This window comes from Equus przewalskii, chromosome 8, assembly GCF_037783145.1.
Source record: "Equus przewalskii isolate Varuska chromosome 8, EquPr2, whole genome shotgun sequence".
NCBI classification, from domain to species: Eukaryota; Metazoa; Chordata; class Mammalia; order Perissodactyla; family Equidae; genus Equus; species Equus przewalskii.
Window position 1 is genome coordinate 75,047,566 of NC_091838.1, and position 23,628 is coordinate 75,071,193.

Sequence of the window (23,628 nt, forward strand, 5' to 3'; positions counted from 1 at the left end):
CAGAGACAAGAACATTCAGAGCAGCACTGGAATCAGCCCAGATGTCCATCAGAAGTCGTATATCCATTCAGTGGAATCCATGTCACTGTGTAAATAAATGCATGATCTCTGCAGGAATCTCAGGAACAAAATGATAAGCTAAAAATCGAGGCACTGAAGGAAACGTGTAATATGATTTCGTTTCTGTAAATATCAAAACGTTGTAATCCTGAACAGTGTATTTTTTAGAGATTCAACTGTATGGAGTAAAAGCATAAAGGAAACCAAAAGAATGATAAACAAAATCTCAAGATGCTCGTTACCTTGGACGTAGGGAAGGGAGCTCATCAGTTCATTTCAGAAATAATGATAGTATTCCCTTAGACTGCATGATGGAAACTTAAGTATTTTGTGGTATTGATGTGCTTTATGTCATACTCATTTTTTTCATATTCATTAAACACTGAAAAAGCCAGTTTTAAAACGTATAAAGCCAGCTGGGTAATATCCTTGTTGGTAAATTCTTCAGATTTTTTAACTCTGTCTATGGGCCAAAAATAGCATCTGACTTTTCCACAGTTTGTGAAGTTTTCACATTCTCTGCCTCTAAAGCTGTCAGAGTAAATCTGAAGATATAGGATCAAAATGGGATTGAAAAGCATGAAACCGCTTTGCAGAGAGTGTCTTGAACATCTCCAGGCACTCCTGTGTCTGCCTTGCTCCTCACCCCTTCTTCCTGCACCCCACCCTTTCACATAGAGCTCTGTGGAGTCCAAACTAGAGAGAGCTTAAAGTCAGAATGCCTCCAGCTCTGTGCACAAACACTCTTTAACCACGAGTTCATTTGACCAGGGAACACCCTTCCGTGATGACACATCGTAGTGCCGACAGGAGATGCTTCAGACTGCAGGAAAATCTGCTAGATGCTCTCCCAGCTGAGCAGCATCTGAGGGGATGTGGCTGGCTGGGCTGTTCCGGTGAGACACCGAGGTGTCAGGGCAGGAGGGGCCACTGTTTAAGTTATCCTCCACCGCATCAGCAAACAGGGCTGTTGCACCACTTGGGCAGCAGATGCAGAATCTGATATGCTAAAATACTTGTGGGAGTGGGGAAAAGATAACAGGGAGGGGCTGATAAAGAACAAAATAAGAAGTGGGCCACCCTTTGTAGCAAAGTGAGGGATAGAGAGTTTATGAGGGTGCAGGAAGTGGTAACTTGAAAGAAAGGAGGATGATTAGGATTAATGAGACTTAGAGAAAAAATTGTCAGGAAAACTTGCATCTCAGAATTGTGATCTGCCATTAACTACAGTATCCTAATTATAAAGAGCCATTAAAAGATAATCCTTTAGGGACCGGCCCGGTGGCACAGCGGTTAACTTGGCACTTTGCGCTTCTTGGTGGCCTAGGGTTCGCCGGTTCGGATCCCAGGTGCAGACATGGCACCGCTTGGCAAAGCCATGCTGTGGCAGGCGTCCCACATATAAAGTAGAGGAAGATGGGCATGCATGTTAGCTTAGGGCCAATCTTCCTCAGCAAAAAGAGGATTGGCAGTAGTTAGCTCAGGGCTAATCTTCCTCAAAAAAAAAAAAAAAAATAATCCTTTGAAAATGTTGTATATTTTTATTTTTTAATTAAGAGAAAAGAACTTTATATCTTTGTTTACATTTAAAAATCAGACCTATAAATGTATATCTTAACTTTGTAACTAGAGTCCCAGTAATTACTAAAGCTGCACAGAAGCATTGCTCTTCACACACAGCAGATACTGAGTCGGGTGATCACCAACATCTTTGCAGGTATTACATTTGCAGAGAGCTTATTCTGGGTCATTTCCATTCATCTTGGAAGTGATACTTTCCCTCAGATGATTAAGTTAGAAGAGTCATCTTTAATCTTGAAATAAGGGGTTTTAAATAACTTTAAAATTTTAAAGATATCTTAATTTTAAAGAATTCACATTGTTATTACATGAGGTTCCTAATATAATATGTATTTTTACTACCAGCAGAGAGTTTAAAAAATTCTTTCTTTTATTCACCACTCAGTGTTATTTTGCCTATCCTGCTGGTGCTGAGTATGTTCCAAATACTCTCTAGGTGTTTTATATATACTGGTTTATTTAATCCTCACATCAACCCTTTATAATGAGGCCTGTTGTCCCCCTTTTATGAACAGTTAACTAAAACAGAGATAAACTGATGAGAAGCAGATTGAAACCCAGGCAGTCTGGCTTCAGAGTCTTAATTTGAACTTTAACTGTCATGCTCTGATGTGAATCTTACCTCCTGTACCTTAAAGATTGTCTGCTAGACTGTGTATTCCTCCCTCCAGCAAGTTTTTACTTGTCTTTGTTGACATACTGAGTTCTTACGGTCATCTGTTATTTTAAATCAAGTTATGAAAAGAAGTCATTTAGCTAAGTAGTTCTTTATATGATCATTCCATACACTGGTGAGTGGACATATGTTTTGATTACCAGAATTAGTTTGCAGGATATGAAACAAATGTTGCGCTCTGTCTGTCTGAGAAATTGCTGTGTTGAGATTTATTTAAGAATGACATGTTTGCAGTTTTTAGCTTTATTACTTTGAGAGAGTCGCTTCCTCTCTTTTTCATGTATCTGTAAATATGAGAGAGCTGAAGGCTTACCGAGATGTAAAACACCTAGAGTGAGGAATGCAAGGAGAATCCAAAGCGTTGTATAGTAGAAACAAAGATTCCCTTCCAGGAGCTTGTGAGTGTACAAGGATACAGTAAAAGTGATCAGAGGCATGCATAAATAGCTACCAGGAAGATATGATATGTTATGTGTGGTAGAGTGGTACAAAATAAATTCTCCATAAAGTGTGGAGAAGCTGGAGTGATCAAGGAAGGGGCCTTATGTAGAAGATTACATTTGATCTAACCCTGAAACATAGCAGTAGGCTTTTATTCACCATAGCCCGAGGGGATTGGAATGGGAAACACAGGTGGGGTGTGGAATGCTAAGAAATTTTGTTTAATTGCTAATATAACAGAGAAATTAAATGTCAGCTGTGTTTTTTTTTTCTTCTTTTTCTCCCCATAGCCCCCTGTACCTAGTTGTATTTTCTAGTTGTAGGTCTTCCTAGTTCTGCTATGTAAGATACCACCTCAGCATGGCTTGATGAGTAGTGCTAGGTCCACACCCAGGATCCAAACCGGTAAAAACCCTGGGCTGCCGAATCGGAGCGTGTGAACTTAACCACTTGGCCACGGGGCCGGCCCCAGCCATGTTTTATTTTAACACCAAATTGGGATTTCTACCATGATTTTTACACTCAGACCTTATTTCTACTTTTGCTGAGAGGGCACTATAACCTGTAGTCGATAAAAGGGCAGCTTTGAAAGCTGAGCATGGGGGTTCAAATCCTGATTGCAGTACTTAGAGCTGGGTGACTTTGGGCGAGTTATTTAAATTCTGTTTTAATTCTTATTTAAACCTTAGTGTCCTCACTTCTAAAATAGTAATGATAATATCTACTACATAGATTTGTTGTTAGGATTCAATAAGGTAATCGCTGTAAAGTAGTTAACACAGTACCTGGCTAGCATGTAATAAATGCCTTTTCCGTGCCTGGGCCTGAATAACGTGGTGTTGGACAAATTGTAGTTACTGTGAGGCCACAAGAGGCAGAATAGCACAGTGCTACTCAGAGATGGCTCTGTAGTGTGACAGCATCAGCAGCATCTTCAAGTTGAGTGTCTCCGCTCCTGACCTACTGCCAGGTGAGGCCTAGGAATCTGCTTTAACAAGGTTTCCAGTTTGTGTACACATTAAATGTTGAAATCCACTGAGAACATTTTTTGGTGAAGAGTAAGGCTCCTTTGGTCAGGCTGTCAGGCTTCGAATGCTGGCTTTGCCCTTGGTAGCTACGTATTCTTGGGCAATTGGCCTAACCTTTCCTGCCTCTGTTCCTTCATTTGGAAAATGACACTAGCAGTTGTAGCCGCCTTATTGGATGGTTGTGAGGATTAAAAGAGTTAATACACATAAATCACTTAGAGTTATGTTTGGCACATAGAGAGCCCTCAATAAACGTGGGCTATGCTGTAGTATTTATGATGACCAGTATGTTAGTTTCCCATTACTGCTGTCAAAATTACTCCTATCTTTGACTTAAAACAACAGAAATTTATCATTTTAAAGTTCTGAAGGTCTGAAGTCGAAAATGGGTCTCACTGGGCTAAAATCGAGGTATCAGCAGAGCTGCATTCTTTTCTGTAGGCCTCATGGGAGAATCCATTTTCTTTCCCAGCTGCCTGTCCCAGCTTCCAGAGGCTGCTGTGTGTCTTGGCTCGTTCCCCCTTCCATCTTCAAAGCCAGCAGTGGCCACTCAGTCTTTCCCACTTCACCTCTCTCTGACACTGACTCTTCTGCCTCCCTCTTCACTTTTAGAGGACCTTGTGATTGTATTGGCCCACCCAGGTAATCCAGGATAATCTCCCTGTTTTAAGGTTACCCTTTTAGCACCTTAACACCCCTTTGCCATGCACCCTAATGCATTCACAGCGTCCAGGGATTAGGACATGGACCGTTTTGCTTACCACAACCACCATCTTCAAATGGATGCTCAGGACACACCAGCATTAGTACTACTCTTCTCTTGTGAGCTCGTTTCTCACTCTCTATGTTTCCTCAACTTTTTCTACTCTTTTCCACCTTGTGTTTATTCCCTAACCTGCCTTAGGTGGCATCCTTTGCCTCACACTCAGTTGAGGAAATAGCAGCCATCAGATGAGAATTTGCTCGTCTTCTATCCACCACATTACAAACTTCCCTGAATATGTCCATCTTTTCCTCTTTGCCTCTATAAAATGGAGGGAATGGCTGTCTCTAAAACTCCTGGCATTTCTCACCCCCCCCAACCCACATTTTTAGATTTTTATAGACGTTGTTTAGACTCTCCCATCTGTACAAAGCCCTCCTCTGAACCCACATTCCTTCTCTGGTTTCTCTACCTCCCATTTACTCTGCAGCCTCATCTCAGAACCCCACTTTTGTTACCTAGTTGTTCAAGCAGAAACCTAGAAATCGCCTTTGATGACATCATCTCAGCCTTCCACCTCCATTCTACAGATCACCACATCTGCCTCTGCATCTTCACCTCAGCTGCCATCATCCCGGTCCAGGCCACCAGCTCTCTTGCCTGGACTACGGCTGCAGCCTCTGAACTGTGTCCTCACTTCTGCTTGTGCCTCCCTGCACCTTCTCCTCCATTCCACAGCTAGAGTGATCTTTGAAAAATGGAATTGGACTTGTCACGTCCTGCTCCCCTCATAGACTTTGACTGACTTTTTGTTGCATTTAGGATGAAACTTAAAAAAATCTTTAATCTTGTCTGGCTGTTGTCACTCTAGCCTCATTCTTACCTCTTTCATTCGCTGTGCTCCAGCTACAGTCTTAATAGTTTGTCAGATGTGCCAGATTCTCCTCTGCTTCAGAGCCTTCCCAAGTGCCTAGAATCATACCTTCTGGCTTTCCTTGCCCTCACCACACCTCCGCTCTCCTGTAAGCTGTATGTGGTTTCTCCCCTTTCATCCATCTAGATGACTCATTCTAACCTGAGGAAGAGATAACTTTGACTAATTTCTTTCAGGACCAGTTAATTTCATTCTAAGTTTTTTTGCTGAAGAATTTATTGATCAAATTATCACTGTAATAATTGACATGCTAGACATAATGAGAACCTCTTTACAAATTGCAAAAAAAAGTGGCGAATTTCCATCTTACACATCTTATTGCAGACATAGCTATGATTGTAAAGGAGAGAAAATGTAGAAATAATCCTTTTTACTTCCGGACTACTTAACAAGAGTTTACTGGCACCAGTTAGAACACAGTACTCCCTGCTGTGTCTGTTCTGCCTGGGGTGTATTTCCCAGGGGTGCTTGCCAAACCCAGTTCATCAAATACATAATGATGTCACTGTTCACAGATGAGAAGAGAAAGTGGTGGCATGATTTTTTTTATGTATCATAAAACATGACTTTCTCATTATTTTTATAGTGACTCTTATTGATTACCTGACACTTTATTAATAATTCTTTATGTGTCTTATGTTGCAGACTATTCAGACTATGAAGACAGTTCCCTAGAATTTTTGGAAAGGTGCTCTTCTCCACTAACTCGATCTTCTGGGAGTTCTCTGGCTCTGCGAAGCATGTTTACGGAGAAAAATACAACATATCAGTACCCAAGGGCAATTTTGTCAGTTGATCTTAGTGGTGAAAGTATGTGTAACCATGTAATGCTTAAAACAAGTCTTAAGATTCTTGAATGTGGAACTGAGAATAAAACATACTTTATTGAGGGCCTGTCTGAGCAGGACACACAATTTAAAAAGTTGCTCCATAAATTAATAACAAAATCTCAACATTAGAAATCTGAGCTACTTTTTAATGTATATAAAGTAAAATTGGCTTTTATACTTAATTGTAGGATGGATGATAAGGAAACTATTAGTGTCTACTGTATACTGGTCTTCTTTAGATGTTTTTACATATATTTTCATAGTCACTACCAACTTACCAAGTAGATGTTGTTGTCCACGTTACATAGATAAACAAGTAGAGGCTTATCAGTTAACTTTTTGAGCTAGTATTAGAATTGAAACTCAAATCAAGGTCTGTCTTAACTCCAAAGATAATGGTTTTTCTACCAAATATTTATCATAGTCTTAAAAATGTCCTTTCATCACAGATGCATCTGCAACGGAAGGTGTGGGAATGTGGGCAGATGAGTGATTTGAATACACGCAGGTGTTAGGCACCTTCACATAGACAGAAGGCCATGTCAGGTGGTGAAGTGAGCCCTGGAGGTGGAGCCTGTCAGGTTTTCCTACAAGCCGAGTCCTGACAGGGATGGGGGGGGCGGGGAGGGCTCTTACCTTCCAGTCTCAGCGATGGGAGGAGAGACTCCCAGCTCTAGACGTTGACGGCAGTGGCTGGAGACCAGAGCTCCAGCACAGTAGGAACCAGGCAAGGAATGAAGAATAAGGGGTGGGGTCTTCATCTTACAGAAAACCCCAGGGATACTTATGGGTGAGCTCACTTCCTGTCTTTTCCTTTCTTCTGAGTGCCCTCCATGGTAGATGCTAGGTTACGTGTTTCCTATTGCGTTGTTACTGCCTGCTCTCTTCCAGACCTAACTCCTCTTTAGCTCTCTGGAGAAAAGCATATTCTTCCCTTTACCCTAGAAAAAGCACACAGCACCTTTGAGATATTTAATAAAAAGAAATGTGCGAGTGGAGGATTAGGAAAAAGTGCCCCCCTTCCCCTTTTCTAAATCACAAGTCCCCTTTTCCCATTTGGGTCAGTGGTTCTTAACCCCAAGTGTACATTGTAGTCATTACTGTGATGCTTTTAAAATATTCTGATACTGGGTCCTGTGGCAGAGCACAATTAAGTGCGATTTCTGGGAGGGTGGATCCTGGCAAGATACAGCTTCTGAGTGATTCTATGGGGCAGGCAGCAGGGGTGGAAAATCACATAGGAACCCCCATACTGTGAGCCATCAAGGTCTGAAAACCGTCTCTCTGCAGAGTGATGGAGAATGGGAGCTCATATCTGAGTTAGCAGTGTTGCTGGCACTAGAACACTTGAGAGGGGTGGAAAAAGAGTGTCATGGCTATGCACTCTCAGTTCCTCTGGGTCTTTCCCCTGCCCTTCATGTCATCAAGCACTGAGCTCTGAGAGAGAAAATAGATGTTAGTAAGGGTCAGAGGTCTTAGTGCAGAGGTTCTCAAATGGTAGCATGCATCAGAACCACTTGGAGGGCTTTTTAAAATACGTTTTTGGGCTTCACCTTCAGAATTTCTGATTTCTAACAAGTTCCCGGGCGATGCTGATCCTGGAAACCCCGCTTTGAGAATACTCTCAGGCGATAACAGTGATAGTTCAAGTGGTAGCATTTGGGAGAGAGTGGTGTTCTTGTGGCCACTCAGTTGGAGCTATTGTCCAGCTGACTATTTCAGTGTGAGAAGGAACTTTTACTTGCTTTTCTTGTGTAACTTTCTACCCAGTAACCCATTTACTAAGCCCCTAAAATTGAGTCAAGCATTTCTTTGATGCTTGGAAGTTAGTTATTCAAATGGATTTTCTGACCAATGTTGAATTTGCATTCTGATACCGTAAAGCCTGATTATTTTGGCCATGCAATCATATGTGAGATATACACTATTCCTTTCAATGATAATAGTTTTAAATTGGATGCATTGTTGCCTCTGGTTATGATTGCCATCCATGCTGCAACAGCCTTTGAAACTACTTGTCCGTGTTCTAGTCTGCCATTTTGAAGCATGAACTTACATTCAGGAAAGCCCAAGAGAAAACATTAATTTTGGACTTAAGCCAGGAAGATTATGAATGAATGAAGTTTCCTCTTTAGGCTCTCAAAGCTACTCATATTGTTAATATTGGAAAGATTTTATATCTAATTGATTTAGTTCTTGCTCCTTGAATGTTTTCATGTATTTCTCTGCCATTATCTCATCTCTTGACCTTACAATATCCAAGATGCCCTAAGACCCTAAAGAGAAGAAAATATTAATTTTTCTATAAAACATTAACTTTCGACGAATCAAAACATTCAAACACATCAAGTCAGGGAAAAAAATAAGATTAGAAGCTGCAAGAAGAAACACACTAAGTCATGTGAAATATTTAAAATATAAATAGCATGAATTTTTTTAGTTCAAATTTAGCCAACCTCCATCTGGTCTGATTTAGTCTGAAAAGAAAATTTTCTCTACATATTGACTCCCTTCTTACCTCTTTCACACATTCTGGAGTGGCTACTATATATATCAGGCTTCGTTCTAAGCACTGGGTGTGGAGCATTCAACAATGCAAAGCTCTTGCTGTCATGGACTCTGACATTCTAGAGAGCGGAGATGAATAGTAAGCAGGTGAAGGAGTAAATCAGAATGTGAGTGGGGGCAGGATGGTGAGGTAGAGAGGGGCCACCTCATCGCTAGGGGGCTCTGCTGCTCAGCCTCCACATCGCGAGTCTCCTGGCAGTGGTAAGGTCTTCTGCCACGTGTCCTGTGATGGCTCGTTGCCCCCAACATTTCTGCATCTGCACTCCTGCAAAACCTTCAGTCATGTCCTGTCATTTCTTTCCCTTTGTCATAACTATTTCCTTATGTTTGCCCCAATATTTTTTCTCAATAGCCTGAGCTAAATGGTAGTCTTTGACATCAACACTATTATAAATACAAACCTAAAACCTGGCATTTAAATCGAGTTGTATGTAGGGGTCGTCCATATAACCTAGTTTATTAAATTTTAGAAAATTTTTGTCAAAATGAAAATTTTAAATTCCTTAGAGAACTCATGGTCCCAGTTTAAGAAATACTGGTGAAATGGAGAACACCGGCTTTAGAGTCAGGCGGTGCTGGTGTACAGTGGCTTTACCACTGGCTGGCTGCGTTATGTAAGCAAGTTATCAGTCTTACATTTAAAGTGCCTCGTGCAGTACCTGATGTACATTGAGTGCGATGGTTGGTGATGACACTGATGAACGAGGAATAGTGCTGTTGCTGTTAGACCCTATGTAAGCCTCCTTCACCTTTCTGAAGTGCCATTTATCTCTGTGGGACAAACGATGAAACCTATTCTCTGTACAACCCATGGTTCTTGTGAGGATCAAAAAGGATAACGTTTGTGAAAGCATTTGAAAACTATCCAAATTTAAGTTATCAATATCAACTTCAGCTGTAACCTTTGTAAGTGCCAAGACTAGGAGATACTATCTGAGTTACTTGTAATAGTGTGTACATTAAGATGTAAATAGACAAATAATCTCTTCCCATTTGTTTGCCTTCCCTTTCTAAATACTTATTAACTTGTAATCATTTCCCATAGCTTCTTTCTGGGGAATGACATAAAAATGAAAAAACGCTATGCTGAGTACACTTTTATATATATTCTAGACTTATCAGATATGGAATTCCTAGATGATTCTTCAACCGAGAGTTTGCTTCTAAGTGGAGATGAGTACAATCAGGACTTTGATTCAACCAATTTTGAGGAATCTCAGGACGAAGATGATGCTCTTAATGAAATTGTGAGGTGCATTTGTGAAATGGACGAGGAGAACGGCTTCATGATTCAGGTAGCCTCTGTTCCCCCCAGTACTGAACTCGCTATTTCGGGCGCTCAGCAAGTCGTCAGGCCTCCTGTTTTCTCTCGTACTAACCGTCCTATTGAAGGTAGAGGTTTGTAACTTACTGTCATGTTTAGAATACCACTAGGAATGGTTGGGAGAGCTCTTCCTCAAATGGAATAGACAGTTTGCTTATTTGAGGGCCACTGTCCCTTTGCTAGGGTATTTAGTTTGAGACCTTCCAGCAGAAACTCTTTTCAAGAGCCCTTAAGATGGATAAGTGGCCACATTGAAGGGCAGACCATAGCACCCCTTCTCTTGCTGGTCTGGATCCCTTTTGTTTATAACTTGCGTTACATAATTACCCTTCAGTGGGCAGATACTCAAACATTAAAGTTTCCGCTATTCTCAAAGATTAAAGGAAAATTTTGTGGCAAGAAATAGCCATTAAAAACAGCCTCTCCCTGTAGAGAGATTATCTTTAAGAAAAAAGGGAAACCTAACCCATATTTTGTGATGACATTTGGAAGATTGGGGGGCATTAATATGAATGAGAAAAGTAATCTTTTTTCCTCCCCTTTTTTAATGGTTTCCTCGAATAAGGGAACTACAAATTTACAGGGTCACCATATATGTAGTAGTTTAAAAGGTTGTTGCTGCAAACTTGTTAAAAAAAAAATTCTTCACTTTAATAAGCTATTTTTTTTAAGAAGTGATTGCTTAAAAGTCAGCGGGAAATAGTTTTTTGACTTTTTTTATGATTTAGGTAATTTGTCGAACAAGAGGACGTTCTTGAAATAGTTGGCTGTTTCAAAAACAAAATTCATCGTAAATCCTCATTTGCTTTTGTTTCGTGGGATAAGAATTGAATTGCGGTTGGCAGCGGGAGACTAGCCCTGCTCATGGAAAGGAAGGGCTCTGTCTGTGTTTCTTGCGAATGGCTGGTGACGTAAGCTCTCCTCTGTTCCTGGCAGTGTGAGGAGTGCCTGTGCTGGCAGCACAGCGTGTGCATGGGGCTGCTGGAGGAGAGCATTCCAGAGCAGTACATCTGCTACATCTGCCGAGACCCTCCTGGTGAGACCCCTGCGCTGACGGCAGGATGCCTGCAGGCTTGTTTGTATGGGCTGTGTAAGACACCGTGACTTGTCAGTCAGACTCTGCTTCCGTGTTAAACATTTTAAATATTTTCCACTGTTAGACTTTTATTTTCCATGTTAATTACTTAGGCAAAAATATTAGCATAAATTCATCAACATAATTCCTACCTTACTGAAAGGACAGAGTTATGGCTTTTTCCTGGAGAGTGAGCCTCTTTGTATTCTCCTTGTATCGATTTCTAAATAGGTTATGTGTGCCTATTCACACTCTTCCTGACATGGTTTTGAAAAAGTGTCCTATAGTGCTACATATATAACCAATTTGGGAGCAGAGGGGACCTCAGATTATCGCATGTGATCCCTTATATCACTGATGAGGCAGCTGGGGCCCAGGAAGTTGCATGCCTTTTGCACAAGGATAGTACTAGACATGGCAGGAACGAGATGAACTTAGACCTTTTCACTGCCCACCCACTTAGTGCCTTCCTCAGTGCTAGAGACTCTTCGAGTAGCAATAAATGTTCTGCATGTTGTATACACTTTTCAGCTTCCAAAGCAGGAGATAACAAAGTATTCTCAAATAAAGGGCTACTTACTGAATTGTTCTCATGTCTATCCAAAAAAAACTGACATTAAAAAGCAGGAGAATTATTCAGACTCTGTGAATCTAGACATGTTTCTTCACTCATTCAGCAGCATTGTTGGATGCCCTCTATTTGCCAAAAACTGTGGTAAGAGGTAGGATGATCGAGTCTAACCCCCGCTTCCACTATCATAGCATGTAGGGGACAGTGACGTAAGCAACTGATCATAACAGGATATAGTTACTATTGACTTTGAAGATACAGGGTTATACTGGATTCTCTGAGATCTCAGACATGTGGGAGGGTTCCCTATTCACTTAACTAGAGCTCTCTGTTTCATCCAGTTCAAAACAAACGTTAGTGGGAGAAACGGGCACCTCTGTGCAGTTTCTCTCCAGCCCTTTCAGCCTCTTTAGAAGACAGATGACAGATACAGCAAAAATGGAAAGCAGTCACTCAGGGTTCTTCTGTAGGTGTCATCTGCCCCTGGCCCCATCCCTAATAGAGTTTGTTCTCCTTAGTGAGCAGGAAGTCTGAAGGTGTGGAGGAACTCTTACGGCGCCAGCTCCCCACAACACTGTCTTGCTCTTCTTTTGAGTTTGTTCTTAGTACTTGAGCTCACCTTGATCACCGAGTAATGTTAGTAGGGGAGCAGTTGAAGGGAAATCTGAATGAGTGGAATCCTTTGTCACTCTCTTGTCAATTTCTTCTACAGGTCAGAGGTGGAGTGCAAAATACCGTTATGATAAGGATTGGTTGAATAATGGGAGAATGTGCGGGTTATCGTTTTTGAAAGAAAATTATTCTCATCTCAATGCCAAAAAGATAGTTTCCACACATCACCTGCTTGCTGATGTCTGTGGTGTTACAGAAGTTCTGCATGGGCTACAGCTGAAGATCGGGATACTGAAGTAAGTGAAGCCTGCCGAAGGGAGCGCCACGTACTAGTATAGATTTTAATTTGAACGAAATCAGTTGGCCTTTTGAAGGTTCAGATTAGCAATTTGGAAAACAGACTAGATACTCGAGTAAATTTTAACTTTAAAAGAAGGAAAGATTAATAACTTTGGGTGAATAGCTGCTTTCTGACTGTTGTCCTGGAGTAGATAAGCGTGGTTGAAGCAGACACCACATCCCGTATTTCAGCAAATGTTAGTGTCCTGCTGTTCTCTGATCACCGGGGGAACAAAGTTAAGCGCTGTTGCTGTGGTGAGCAGCCCTGTATTGTGGGTCTTCCTTCGGGAATACTGTCGAGATGAGACAGATCCAACAGTCTACTTTTTAATTACCTCGAGATTGGCTTTGCAGGGAGCTGACAGATCATGTAATGCATCCCTCTGCTGTGCACCAAAGATGTTTTAGTCCTCCCAGACGACTTTTCCCTTAAAAAACAAACCTGAGCCTTCCTAAATAACATACCAGAATGTTCATAAAGTCTTGTTTTCAGTTCTTCCTAATACCTGGCTAGAATTCTTAAAAAAAATTCTTTTTTGATATACAAACAGGATGACTCACTGGTTCTTCACAAGATTTTCTTCATTTTGACTCATTTGCCTAGGCCAGAAACTTGCCTCTTCCCTCCTTCCATCCCCCTCCCGGTGCCTCCCACGTGGACTTGGTGTACGACGCTCTCCCGGCCACTGTAATGCCTGAACGTCGCTCAGGGCATCCTGTGCCTCTCCGCGCTGGAACTGGCTCCACCTAGGCTGTTGTGTTAACAAGAACAGTTACCTTACCTTTTTAATTCTCTGTGGCTCCAGGCTTATGCTCCTTCAGTTTATCCTTCATACTGTTGCTAGTGTGCTGTGGGTAAGGGATAAATATGGGCTCATCTCTATCTCTCACAGTGTCTTCTGGTGTCCGAGAACAAAGTCTAAGCAGCATGTTCTCTAAGTCCTTCTGTGCTATATATTCTCTCTACCATTTTGTTGCCATGTGTCTCCTCTCTTGATTTTTTCCCCCAAATGTTCCAGCTATTGGAACCATAATCCGTGAAGGAAGCATGCTTTTCCATAGCTCCAGGTCTTTACTCGTACCCAGAATAACCTACCACTGGTCTCTCTTGCACCTTTTCTCAATCACCTGCCCAGCTAGAGCTGATCACGCCCTTCTTGGCAAAGTCCATGCATACTGGTGTCATGTGCTTTGGTGCACTTGGTTCTCTTATGTCTGTCTTCCCTTACTGACTGTGGCTTCCTGTAAGGTCGGGCTTGTGTCATCTTCATCACCTTATTCCTAGTGCTCAGCATAGAGATAAGTATTCAGAACCTGTTGGTTGAATGAAATTTGTTTCTGTTTTATGTCATCAAACTCAATATGGATTTTTTTATAAAAGGGCCATGCAAATACTAAAACTTGAGGGAGGAACTAACTTAGTAAGCCTTTTGTTTAGAACCTTGTTGTCCTTCTTGATATCAGTATGAATTCCTCTGCATTCATAATTTTGCTCTGGATTTTAACTACCATTTTTGCCTCATGCCTATAGGCCCTCTTTATGTTAATATTTCTAGTAGTGTAATTATTATCATTGGCTACTATTTATTGAAAGTCTACTCCATGCCAGAAATTGGTGCTTTCATATATTTCATTTAATCCTTTCAATAAGCCCAAAAAATAGATCTTACCTTGTTGTATAGACGACTAGTCAAAGATAGAGGTTATGTAACTTGTGCACAGCAGGATTCACCCATTGGACTGTTGAACTGAAAGCCAGCTTGCTTTCTACTGTGCCTTTTACTGTTGAAGAATTTTAGTATTTTCTGGATATTAAATTATTATAGGGGTTCAAAAGGTAAAATTTATAATTTCAGGAATAATACTTGGGTATTATTAGAAGGAAACTAATTTGACTCCTGGTGTTTATCTAACATGGAAATTATTAATTCACAAACCTTATTGAGCCTTCTGAAAGGTTTATGCATCCTGAATATCTTTTCACTTCAACTTTGATGAATGGATTCCTGTTTGACCTACTGCAGAATTTTAATTACTACAGAAATAGCTGCAATATCATGTTTGGTGATAATGAGTATAAAAGGTGTATATATATATATATATACTCCTTATATATATATAAGGATAATGGGTATAAAAATGGGTATTATTGCAGACTGTTGGTGAGGATGTAATTATGCAACCTCTCTGACGGCCACGTGGGCAGTGCCTGCCAAACAAAGATGTGTGTACATCATCCAGCAATTGTCTATCTAGAGATTTACTGACTGAAAGATTCCCATTTGTTTGAAAAGATACACAAACACACACACATCTGTTAGTGGGAAGTTGGTTGGCTAGACTAGACTGTGGTACATTAATACTGTTGAGCTACTAGAGTAAAAGAAAGGGAAATCCTTCTGTACTTATGTGACAAGATACCCATACATGTTACATATGAAGAAGGTAAATTGTATGAGAGCCCCATTTGTGTAAAAAGAAAAGTGTATGCTTTCACGTTTTAAAAATAATTTTGTATGTATAGGAAAAGCATGTAAGATCATATCCGCATTCTTTATGATTGCCGTGGTGGGAGATTTTTACTTTGTGCGCACGTGTAGTCTGAATTTTTTGTGATGAGCAAGTATCACTTTTTGATTGAATAAAGATTTTAAAATGTGCTCATGTAAAAGTTTTTCATATTCTGCAGTTAAAAAAACTATAATGAAAAATCAATAGAAAAAGAAGTACATATATCAAATGATGATGTGAACTGTCAGCAGAATTACTTTCATTATTGCTTTTCTACCTGAGTATTATTTCTCTAGAATTGTGAGGATTCAAATTTGGGATGGATTTTGGGGCAGCTTAACCTAAAGAATACCTTTGCTTTTGTCTGGAGTCTGTGAGCTCCTGCTCACCTGGTGCCCTTGGTGCTGGTCTGGGTCTCCCGCAGAGAGGGGGCAGCGGTGCGCCCGAATCAGCACACTCAGCACACACAAGGCTGGAGGACCACGGGTTCCCTGTGATTTTACATCCTGAAGTTGATTGTGGTGTTAAACTTGTTACTGGATTGTTTTTCTGAACTGCCACTTCTCCAACTTTGTTTTAAGGAATAAACATCATCCTGACCTTCATCTCTGGGCTTGTTCTGGGAAGCGAAAAGACCAAGATCAAGCAATTGCTGGGGTAGAGAAAAAAATAGCAGGGCAAGACATAGTTAATCTAGAAGAAAAGAAATATGTACAGAATCATAAAGATCCACCTCGTTTGCCCCTAAAAATGGAAGGAACTTACATAACAAGCGAGCACAGCTACCAAAAGCCACAAAGTTTTGGTCAAGATTGCAAATCTCTCGCAGACCCTGGGAGCTCAGATGATGATGATGTCAGTAGTTTTGAAGAAGAACAAGAATTCCACATGAGAGAGAAAAACCGTTTACGATACTCAGTAAAAGAAGATGGAATGCCTGAAAAGGTATAACTAGTTCATTTGTCTTTGCTTGGAAAATATGATAGAACAACAAAGGAAAATTTTATAAAATAAAACCTACGAAATTCCCAGATTTTACTTACATTTCCAAGGTCACAAGTGCCTTGTTAGGGCAAAGACATTTTTGCTTTCCCCACAAAAAACCCTGGCCTTTTGGATATTTAATTATCTCCTAATTCAGAATTCTAGTAATTCAGTAAATGTTTGCCCTAACAAAAGTTTCAATTTTATAAGCACAAGCAGATAGCTCCAAAAAACATGCACCACATTTTATTCCAAATGAAAATGTGTGTGTGAGAACGTGAAAGTGCATATGGGTGTGTATACACTAATCTGTTTTCCTTTTTTATGTGTTTTAGATAAAATGTGGCACGCTAATCTCCTTTTTTAAAATTTTAGCATATTTGTAAGTGCACATCAATCCCATTATGCAGTAAGCTGGATTCTTTACAGCTCTGTGTACAATGAGTATTTATAAACTTACTTCCTGTTCGCTGGGATTGTCTTCGAGATGTTGTACCTTCATTTTTTATTGATTTTCAATTAGCAATGTCACGTTAAAATTAGTTCTTTATTTTTGTGGCCTCTTTTATCAAGTAATCACCATAAATAAATACTGAACTGAATTTGGTCATGGAATTTGTGGTAAATTGTTTTGTCAAATTAATATCCATCTTATGAAATGAGTTATCGCTGAAGAATCTGGGTTCAGATTTTGTGTGTGTGTTAAGCAGTTTGCAGTTTTTAAGTTTTTAAAAGATTTTCGTCTTCCCTCACCTCATTAATTTAACTGCAATAGTAAAGTGCAGTCTACTGTTATTTAACTTTATACTGGCCTTTGCCAACTGTCTGGATTTCTCCATCATTGCTTTTTGCCTTCACTCCACTTATGTCACCAGTTTAGATTAACTGAGGAAGGGGTCAGTCTGAATTAGCTGGGCATTCTAATTACGGAATATAATCAGCAACTTCATTTATTGAGCATGTTGTACTGAATGCCTTCTGCCCTGCGTAGCACAGTGGAGTAGCTGAGCAGGAGAGACGTGGTGGGTGTGTCTGCTCTTAAGGACCATCCACTGGAATGGAATTGTGTGCTTGCACTTCCTTTAAAAGCAGTCCAGGAGTTGGATTGGATTTGACTGATCATTGTGGGTGGTGAGGTTTTTAATATATCTTTCCCTTTATGACGTATTTCATTCAACTCTTTGTTTTTTTCCAATGGTGTTTTGGAGAAGAATCCAGCTGAAAAGAATCTGGTATTTGTTTATAATGATAAAAAGGGCACTGAAGACCCAGGAGACTCTCATCTTCAGTGGCAGCTCAATCTCCTTACACACATAGAGAACGTGCAGAATGAAGTTACCAGCAGGATGGACCTGATAGAAAAAGAAGTCGATGGTAATAAAGAAGGAGCTAAAATACAATGACTGGAGTATGTGAAGTGTCTGTTGTTATTAAGTTATTTAAAGCTTTCAGATTACAGGACGAAACGGCAGAGTCTCGTCATACTGATGGCGCGACCTTGCTCCCTTTAGGTTGTATTTAACACAGCTGCGTTTGAGGTCTTTTAGGCTCAACAGTATGACTAGGTGTTAGGTTTGTTTTGTTTTGTTTTTTAAGGTGGATATTCATTAAATATTGTCCATCTGCCAGGCTCAATCTAGAGCACATATAGAATATTTGTTAGCTTCATGAAGCTGTGTTTTCTTTGAAAGTCAGCATGAGGTCTTTAAGCATATTTAAAGTATGAGGAAAAACATTTTGAATCTTTGTTTTTACTTTAGTCAGTATTTGTTAAGTAAAATAAACGACAACCCCCCCCCCCCCCCCAAAAAATCTTGCAAGGTTAAGTCAGTAAGCCTTAAATTTGCATACAGGTTTTCAAATGGTTTTCTTTTATATTTTTGATTTTGTCACACAGAGGCCCTGAGAAGTAGACAGGAAAAACATTATCCGAATTTTATAGTTGAGAAAATAGAAGAACTTGGATACCTGATTCCTAATCCAGTGTTTTCCCTAATGCTTTCTGGCTCCTTTTTACTCCTCTTCTCATAGATTGCATTCCCTTTTTTTGTAATTTGCAGAAGTATGTGATGCCTCCAGCCTGCACTAAGTTAGAACTTCTACTGCTTGTTGTTCCCTGAGAAAAGAGGAAATGCAAACCCACTTCAGAAACATCTTCCATTTGGTTATAAGCCAACTGTAGAGTTAGTTTAATATTTTGAGTAGATTTTTGAAGGGAAAAAATGCAACTTGATACTATCCCCTATTATTATTACTAAAAAATGTAGATTGTAATTAATTATTCTATTTAGACTTCTAATATGCTTGCTGTTTTTTAAAAAACTAATAATAAAATAGTGGGACTGAAAAGGACACGGAGAAATTGCCACCTCCTTTCCTTTGTGAAAAAGAACTTAAAGATTTTTTTAAAAAAGTGGTTAGAGTGGCTAAGTTTCACTTAAAATAAAGTAGAAATAATTTAAGTGTAGATTAATACAAAGCTTGAGCAGACACAGGCAACTGTTGTTTTCTATTCCAGGAGAGAGTAAAGCAGAGCCATTCAAAATGAAGTTAGTTTATATATTTATAAAAGGAAAAATTATCTAAAATTAATAACAGATATAAAAGGTTATCAAGAGGGACTAAAACTCTTGTGGGACAGGATGTAAAGATGCTAAACTGCTAGGAATGGCTTGAGTGTGTTGGCAGAGAAAGAGAAGTAAACTTTGTCTTCATCACTTTTCCAGCCTTCTAATTATACCATTTTGTGACCGTTCTTCCAGTTGCCGTTTGAATTTGTTCTCTTCTCTCTCTTAGTTCTTGAAAGCTGGCTTGATTTCACAGGGGAGTTGGAGCCACCTGATCCTCTCGCAAGACTGCCCCAACTGAAACGCCACATCAAACAGCTCCTAATGGACATGGGCAAAGTACAACAAATAGCAACTCTTTGCTCTGTATGACAGCAGGGAGAACTCTGATGACAAGAATGTGATCTTCAGTTAAATCGTCTCTGTTATCCACGTGACTGCTGAGTGGATGGTTAAAATGTTTAGTGATGGTTGGTCATTTACTGATTTGTGACATCAGTAGGATGGCACCTTGGAAGGGAAAGTGAAGAACAACTTTATCAAGGAAGCTGATATTTAAAAAATTTATGAGCAAGCTATTAATGATAGTGTGTTGTCTGCCAAGGCTCAATGAACTAGAATGTAATCTATACTGAGGGAATTGAATTGGCAGGATTTTTGAGTAGTTGCTTACATGAAGCTTGAGATACCTGTAGAAAGAAATATGGTGCATTTATATAGTTTTTAGTAGAAAGATCCATGTTTGTAAACCAGCATTTGGCCAAAACCAAAATTGTAGAGGAAATTTAAATTCTGGAGAGTTCTGTAAGGTTGCTGTAAGAACTGTCTTCTTTGTGGTTGATCCAGCTACACTGAAGTTTAGAGTGTGTAAACTTTTATAGGATCATGAGCTCTTTCTTAGGTGATGAATGTCCTTAATCAGAAAACTGACAACAGAAGTCTCACTTCTGGGGAAAACAAATGTGAAATTCCTACTTCATTATGAATATATTTTTAAAACGAACACCAAATAATTGGAATTTATTGCAGGCATTAAGCTCATTAAAACAAAGTGTCTTAGAGAAGGGTCAGTGTGCCAAATGATGATGATACTGCTGGAATGAGAATTTCAATGTTGGGGGAGTCCTCTCAGCCTCACGCTCGCTCCCACCGTCAGTCCATCAGAAACGTGAGGACCATGTGTCTCAGACAGACGCGGATGGTCGAATTCGGTATTCAGGCCCCAACCTGCATTCTGATCCTGAGTCTGCGTGGTGTTTGCCTTCGGAAGAGAAACTAAATCACTTCAGCTGGGATGAGGAGTGACAACTGGATCAAAATAATTTCTGGCTGTGGATTTTTTAACTGCTGGTAGTGGAATACTGGGAAAGCTTCATTTCTGAAGATCAGTTTTATTTTTAAAAAATACATGCGCACTCAAAACTTGAGCTTTGATCACAAATGGACAAATTCCTGAAACCAAAGGCAACTAAGTTGCTGCGTTAGCTCTTGCTGGATGTCGAGCCCAGGCCCTCCGTGTGCCAGTGCCCTCGTGAGCTGTGTGCCGCCCGCTACACACGCAGGTGTGCGTGAGCCCGTGTGCTTGTTTGAAACACTCACCGTACATATGTACATAATCGACACATATTTATATCTACACATATCTAGTTTTATTACTATAGACTATAAGAATTGGTGGTTAACATGAAATGTTACCTTTTAACAGACTTTTTAAAAATTAGAAATGTATGTACAGGTTTTGAAACTTTTTTAAAAAGAGGAAAAAAGACTGTTAAGAGGAGGCTATTTGCTGACATATAACACTTGAATATTTTATGCCTCATCCTGTTTGTCAGTTCTAGCGATCTGTATAAATGCATTTTAGAACTGATGGACAGTAAACTTGAATTTATCTTTGATAAGAATACATGCCACTGTACATTCAGATGTTATTTAAATTTTCACACACACTGTTCTATATGTAAGGTACTGTATGTAAAACTCTTTATTAAAATGATTCCACATATCCTAAAATTTCAGCTTGCCTCTTTGCGGCCTTATATTTTGATGTAAAGATGATTAAAAGATTGTGCAAAACAGTCATTAGAGATTTTTATTGCTTTTTGAGATTCTCCAACTTGACAAATGTGCCAAAGATCAACAGACATAAAAATACAGTCCTGTATATTTACTTGTAATACATTAACTTTGTCAGACATCTTACTGAGAAATGAAAAGCTTTAGTAGAGGTGATATTATGGGGTAGTTGCTTAAATTTGCATATTAAAGTTAAAAAATGGTGCCTATATTCCATGTGTGGAGTAAACTTGCTAATGTTTGTATTTCAAGATTGATACTGTATCTCTTTCATTTGTCTTTGAAAATAATGGCTCTAATCTTTTCCCTATTGTGTTTAAATTCTAGACATTGAATTTATATCTTCCTTTTTTCACAAATGGAGCAAATAGCATCCTTAACCTATGAATCGTGATGTTGCCTAGATTCTTGTCACATACACAGGAGACCCTTTGTAGCCAGCAATGCTCGTCTTCTCAGTCCCTGGTGACCATGGTTATTAATGCACATTTGCTCATGTATATCTAAAATTAGATCATTTTATTTGTTAGCCAGCAAACTGGAAGTCCCATTAATAATTAGATTACTAAAACTTTTGCTCTGCTTTTATGTATATGAATTGGAAGTCTGAGTTTTTTATTTTAGATTTTTAAATCTATATCAAATTATTTGTATGCACATATCCATCGTTTAATATAAAGTGTATCAACAGTTGGTTGAAGCCTTTTAGCAACTAGTGGGCTGAGCCATTCCTTATTAAAGAGAGAGAATTCAGTTTTGAAAAGCTCATTGTGAGAGGTTTCAGATGAGTTGATTTTCTTTCCACTTAGTCTTACTTAAAAAAATAAACTATATATTTAAGTATAAGCAATAAACTAGAGAGGGTGTTTCTTGAAAAGATAACTTTTTATTGCTGCCCAGACAGAACAGAATGAGCATTGTCGGGGAGGGAGCCTACTTAGTATGTTACTGAAAAATATAATTTGTGTTCCTCATACTTGTGTGTGGTTCTACTGACTTTTTATTTTCAAATTTAAGAGTGATGCACTGTTTTCCTTAAAGAAACTTGGTCATTCTGATAATTTCAGGTAAAGCCCCTTTTCCTGACACTCACCTCATTTCCACTAACTTACTTCCTCTCAGATATGCATGTTCCACATATTCAAAATGAAGCACTCCATTTCCCCGCCAGTCAGCTGGATCCCCTGCCGACTTCACTGTCTGCTGAGAGCCCTGGCCTGAAACTCACAGTCCCGCCCCTGCCCCATGTCCATTCATCACTAGATGTGCTGGTCCCTCAAAATGGGTGGTGTCGTCTTCCTCCTTTCAGTCCCACGAGTTGTCCACCATGTTTTATAAAGTCATGTCCTGGAGGTATTACTGCTGGCCTCTGAAATACTACCTTTGTCTTCATTCTAATTCATCAGAATGGTCACTGCCAGGCCAGAGGATTCACGCTTACCGAGTGCCTGCTCTTTGCTGGGTATTGCACGTGTTACCTACAGTATCTAATTTAAAATAGATAAAGCAAGATCATTTTCAATATGGGGAAGCTGAGGTTTAGCGACATTTAGGAACTTGTCCTGGGTAAGACTTAAGTGGCAGGTTCAAGGTGCAAACCCCGTGCCACTCAAGCTCATGTTCTTTTCCCAGCAGGTGTGTTTCAACTATAATTGTCATTTCTGATTTCTCCTCTGAAACCGCTAGTACCCCTATTTCTAACCAAATACGATTGCGTCATCTGGCTCTTCTGTCCTTTACTTAACCAATTCTCAAGTTCATTTAAATGTGGCCTCTCTTTTAGAACGACCATGCTCGTCTCCATCTCTTGCCTTCATATCATTGCCCACTTCTGGAAAATTCTCTGTTTTCTGTGTCTCTACAACCCCAAACAACTCTTCAAGCTTCAATTTCTCCTCCTAAGAGGAGCAGTCCATAATTGAAGACCTCTTACGGTCTCCTGCAATGTGCCAAGCTATGGAGGAACTAGTCAGCGAATAGTAATTTGCTATAGTGGAATGGCGTGAACTTTGCAGTCCTGTGCTCAGATTTTCACTCTGGCAGTTTGTGAGCAGTGGTCCCTCTTGAGCTTTGGTTTCCTTATCTATAAGATGGGAGTAATTCCTAACTTAGAACCATGTTTTGAGAGTTAAATGAAGCAAGTAAAGTACCTAAATGCTCTTACTAAACTATGAAGTTGGAAATTAAATGTAGTAGACATATTGAGTGTCATCTGTGTGCCAGCCATTAAGTTACATGGCTGGATATGGAATTAACGTTACTAAGATCATAGTCTATAGGCTAATGGAAACAAAAAGCATTTTCAATGAGATAGATGATATCAAAGAGTACAAGGAACCAAAGAGGCAAAAGAAGGGAAAGGTAATTAAATTGTAGGTGGAAGGGTTTGGGGGAAATGGAATGTGTATGTTAATTAAAACAGTGGTCTTTGAATGTTTCTGACTGTGACCTCTCTATAGGAATTTTGAAAATTATAATCCATTCCTGGTACCTATTGTCTTTGGATACCCCTGAAAGGACTTCAGTGTGTTAGTTTAGTTAAGAGATCATCCAAGGAAGTTGGAGTGAGGAAGAGGGAAAAGTGGGGGAGGCGAGGAGAAGCCTATGTGCACAACTGAGGTCGCTGCTGTGGACAATGGGGCTTTGATTCTGCCATTTGAAATTGTTCTTCAGAAATTTAAACAATTGCACAGGATGTGATTTCCAGTTTGTAAATATTGGCATATTAAAATCAACCTGTTATCATTT

At 39.7% G+C, this 23,628-nt stretch overlaps 1 protein-coding gene across 40 annotated transcripts in view; it reads left to right on the forward strand.

The window, feature by feature from the left end:
* The window catches only part of PHF20L1 (PHD finger protein 20 like 1), a 69,939-nt gene extending 48,848 nt beyond the window's left edge, over nt 1-21,091 (forward strand). For 24 of the 40 annotated variants that reach the window (XM_070632071.1, XM_070632074.1, XM_070632077.1 and 21 more), the window contains 7 exons: nt 6,069-6,233; nt 9,935-10,116; nt 11,082-11,181; nt 12,504-12,699; nt 15,835-16,198; nt 17,446-17,611; nt 19,034-21,091. In XM_070632071.1, the coding sequence (XP_070488172.1) occupies nt 6,069-6,233; nt 9,935-10,116; nt 11,082-11,181; nt 12,504-12,699; nt 15,835-16,198; nt 17,446-17,611; nt 19,034-19,176 (1,316 nt within the window). In that variant the 3' untranslated portion in view covers nt 19,177-21,091. The remainder of the gene's footprint in view (nt 1-6,068; nt 6,234-9,934; nt 10,117-11,081; nt 11,182-12,503; nt 12,700-15,834; nt 16,199-17,445; nt 17,612-19,033) is intronic. The other 16 variants (XM_070632082.1, XM_070632099.1, XM_070632095.1 and 13 more) reach the window with 3 other exon arrangements.
* The last annotated feature ends 2,537 nt before the right edge of the window (nt 21,092-23,628 follow it).